We start from the raw sequence: 910 nt of genomic DNA, 5'->3' as shown, positions 1-910 counted from the left end.
TCAATATTCCCGTTCCAGACTGATCATTCAAATCTGAATATCAGGGTGTCCCTTCAACATGATATTGATCACAGACACATCGGGCTATAAATCAGAGATAATTTTTTCCTTTCCAGACATAGACGAGTGTGCAGAGCAGATCTCTGGATGTCACTTCACCCAGACCTGCTCAAACACTTGGGGTTCTTACCACTGCACTTGTCCGAGGGGATTCAGCTCGTCAGGACCAGGGCAGCCCTGTTTAGGTCCGTGGGGTTTTGATTTTTTTTTCCCAACGTGCAAGCATGTGGATGTTGCAAAACGATGTGAAATATGTGTGTAGATAATTTTTTGAACTTCTTGGAACTCATGCATTTCGGAATTGAGTGTACAGTGACTAGGAGCTTCCATACAGAACGTATACTATTATATCTGTTATATATGGTATATTATATTTGTACGTTATCTGTTATATTTGGCATGTTATCTGTAATATATTGCATATTACATGTTTTATATTAATGTATATCAACTGTTTTTTTATAGATGTGAAAAATATTACTGAATTCCGGATACACGCTTTTATATAGATATGTTGCATGTCTCATTATTGGCGTTTTGAACATTTGAACAATCTCCACCATCAGTATCATGAGGATTGAGAAGTTTTATTGCTATAGTATGCCTGATATTTACTTTCAGATTTACGGTTGAATACAGCAAAGTAAGCCTCATGCTACTTTGAATGCAAATCACCATAGTCTCTTAAAGTATTTGTTACTCTTCATTCATATGCAGTCAAATTACCCTCATGATGTATTCTCCTTGCTAAAATTGAGTGAAGGGAGGAAGTAGAGAAATAAAATACAGATATATCATAATAAAAACCCAAACCAACAGACACAAGACATGTTATGGTGGACCTCCATGT

The 910-nt window shown here is 36.4% G+C and overlaps 1 protein-coding gene across 1 annotated transcript in view; it reads left to right on the top strand.

Annotated features, from left to right (window-relative positions):
* Window positions 1-910, top strand: part of LOC119594537 (hemicentin-1-like) — a gene marked incomplete in the record, with an annotated part of 21,635 nt that overhangs the window by 14,651 nt on the left and 6,074 nt on the right. Inside the window, 1 exon segment of the mRNA XM_037943569.1 lies at window positions 117-245. Coding sequence (XP_037799497.1) covers window positions 117-245 — 129 coding nt within the window.

This window comes from Penaeus monodon, chromosome 34 (genome assembly GCF_015228065.2).
Source record: "Penaeus monodon isolate SGIC_2016 chromosome 34, NSTDA_Pmon_1, whole genome shotgun sequence".
In the NCBI taxonomy this organism is placed as follows: domain Eukaryota; kingdom Metazoa; phylum Arthropoda; class Malacostraca; order Decapoda; family Penaeidae; genus Penaeus; species Penaeus monodon.
Note: the sequence above shows the minus strand (reverse complement) of the source record. Positions and strands in the feature narration are given on the sequence as shown.